General features: G+C 55.8%; 1 protein-coding gene across 1 annotated transcript; it reads right to left on the bottom strand.

Moving 5' to 3' along the window:
* Window positions 1-428: 428 nt before the first annotated feature.
* Window positions 429-1922, bottom strand: BECN2 (beclin 2). Its single transcript, XM_007989948.3, has one exon. The coding sequence runs from the start codon at window positions 1722-1724 to the stop codon at window positions 429-431; it is 1296 nt and encodes a 431-aa protein (XP_007988139.2). The 5' UTR covers window positions 1725-1922.
* Window positions 1923-2739: the final 817 nt, after the last annotated feature.

Here is a 2739-nt window from a genome sequence, read left to right as displayed (position 1 = left end):
TGTGGTGGTGCGCACCTGTAATACCAGCTACTTGGGAGGCTGAGGCAGGAGAATTGCCTGAACCCAGGAGGTAGAGGCTGCAGTGAGCCGAGATCGTGTCACTGCACTCCAGCCTGGGCCACAGAGTGTGGCTCTGTCTCAAAAAAGGCCAGGTGTGGTGGCTCACAGCTGTAATCCCAGCATTTTGAGAGGCCGAGGCAGGTGGATCACCTGAGACCAGGAGTTCAAGGCCAACCTGGTCAACATGGCGAAACCCGTCTCTACTAAAAATACAAAAATTAGCCATGTGTGATGGCAGGCGCTTGTAATCCCAGCTACTCGGGAGGCTGAGGCAGGAGAATTGCTTGAACCCAGGAAGCCGAGGTTGCAGTGAGCCAAGATGGCACCACTGCACTCCAGCCTGGGTGACAGAGCAAGACTCAAGAAAGCTACTTTTGATACCTGGAGGCAGCCCAGATGAGACTCCGCTTTAAATTTATAAGCAAGAACTTGAGTGCCTTTGTCCACAGCTCCTGCGTGTTCAGATGGGTTCTGATGGAATAGCATTCCCCTGGGCCGCCAGCATCCTCCATCAGGCCTTTCTCCACCTGGATCCTGTAGGGCAAACAGAGGCCCAGCTCACTCTTCTTAGCCTCTTCCTTGAACTGCTGCATGCAGTCCAGGAAGGCCACCATCGCGCGGTCGAACTTGTTATTGAGGAAAACATCCTGCCCCCCATAACAGAACAAGGGGAGCTCAGTGTGGTCATCTGTTAAAGGCTTCAGATAGGAATGGTTTCCGCAGGGGATGAGTCGATACCTCTGAAACTGCAGTCCAATTGTATTGGCCAGGGCAAGGAGCAGCAAAGCCGCCTGTCCCCAGGCAGCGTTAATCTCATTCCAGCCCACAGGGACAGTGGGGAGGCGGCCCAACCTGAAGTTATTGATGACGCCCAAGGAGCCCTCCACCCAGATCTCAAACGTGGCAGTGAAACAGTTGATTTCCTTCAACCGGTCCATCTGGACCCTGGCATATTGCAGCTGGTTCTCCACGTTCCCCAGCTGGTCAAGCAGTTCCAGCTGCTGCCACTTCAAAGCACTGTAGTCCCTGTAGTACTGCCTCTCCTGCTGACCCAGCTCCGCAGCCTCTGCCTGGGCTGCCTCCAGATCCGTGGCTGCTCTTGCATTGCTCCTGTCCACATCCTCCAGCTCCTGCACCAGCCTGGCCTCCTCCAGCTCCAGGTCCCGCAGCTCCGCCCGCAGCGCGGCCGTCTCGTCCTCGCTGGTCGCCAGCATCCCGGTCTCCAGGCAGCGTTGGTAGTTCTGACTCTCAGCTTCTGTGAGAGCGAGCTGGATGTCCAGCTGCTCTAGAAGACTGTCGGTGCACTCTTCACACAGGGGATGGTCCACATCTTCTTGGCCAGAGACGATGTCAAAAATGTCACCAGCTGCCTTCTGGATGCTACTGAGCGCTTGCATGGCGCCAAGCTCCCCCAGCAGGGTGAAGACGTTGGCCTGGTCCTTGGACACACTGCCATCACCTGGAAGGGGTCTGCTGGAGGCGCCGTCCTGTGGTTCCTCAGCACCTGTCACCTCCCTGGTGGTGGCGCCGGGCTCCGGGGTGTCTCCGGGCTCAGCCTGCCCGGAGGTGGGCGCCGCGGCTGCAGGGAGGCTCCCGGACTCCGAGGAGCAGCTCAGCCTTAGAGCCTGGTGGCAGCGCTGGCACAGGAAGCGGATGGAAGACATGGCGGAGGGCCTGACTCCCGCCTTGAGTCTAATTTTCCTGTGGCTCCCAGTTGCTTATCATTTCATAGCTTTTCAGGTCTTTCTAGAAGAGTGATCCTTTTAAAATGCACACGTCATCTTGTCACTCTCCTACTGAAAATCCTACAGTGGTGCCCTCCCTCGGTACCTGTAGACCCCCTTCAGTTCCTTACAGGCCCGGGATTATTTCCAAAAGGAAAATCTGATCACCTCCTTTTCCTCCTGTACCACGTCCAAGGCACGCCTTAAGAGTAATCTTGCTAAAACTAAAATCTCATCATGGCACTGCCCTCCTTACAGTGTTTAACACTCTTATCTAACCTTAAGATCAAGTCCAATCAACTTTGGCCTAGGGCGTTGGCTCACGCCTGTAATCCCGGTACACTGGGAGGCCTAGGCGGAAGGATCGCTGGAGGCCAGTAGTCCCAGAATACCCTGGGCTACATAGGCAGACCCCTTCTCTTTTTTTTTTTTTTTTTTTTTTTGAGACGGAGTCTTGCTCTGTAGCCCGGGCTGGACTGCAGTGGCCAGATCTCAGCTCACTGCAAGCTCCGCCTCCTGGGTTTACGCCATTCTCCTGCCTCAGCCTCCCAAGTAGCTGGGACTACAGGCGCCCGCCACCTCGCCCGGCTAGTTTTTTGTATTTTTAGTAGAGACGGGGTTTCACCGTGTTAGCCAGGATGGTCTCGATCTCCTGACCTCGTGATCCGCCCGTCTCGGCCTCCCAAAGTGCTGGGATTACAGGCTTGAGCCACCGCGCCCGGCGGCAGACCCCTTCTCTACAAAAAGTGAAAAAATTAGCCAGGTGGGGTGGCCGCTTACAGTCCCAGCTACTTAAAAGGGTGAGGTGGGAGGATTGCTTCAGAGCTTGAGGTTGCAGTGAGCTACGGTCCACTCCACTCCTGCCTGGGCAACAGAGTGAGACCCTGTCCCCAACCCCGACACCCTCATCCCCATGCCCCCTTTACACACACACACATTTGAAAGAAAATAAAAG

Source organism: Chlorocebus sabaeus, chromosome 25 (assembly GCF_047675955.1).
Source record: "Chlorocebus sabaeus isolate Y175 chromosome 25, mChlSab1.0.hap1, whole genome shotgun sequence".
NCBI classification, from domain to species: Eukaryota; Metazoa; Chordata; class Mammalia; order Primates; family Cercopithecidae; genus Chlorocebus; species Chlorocebus sabaeus.
This window is presented reverse-complemented; position numbering and strand designations above follow the sequence as displayed.

Bases quoted from the DNA above. Each gene is read 5' to 3' on its own strand.
- BECN2 (XM_007989948.3), bottom strand. From the start codon at position 1,724: ATGTCTTCCATCCGCTTCCTGTGCCAGCGCTGCCACCAGGCTCTAAGG.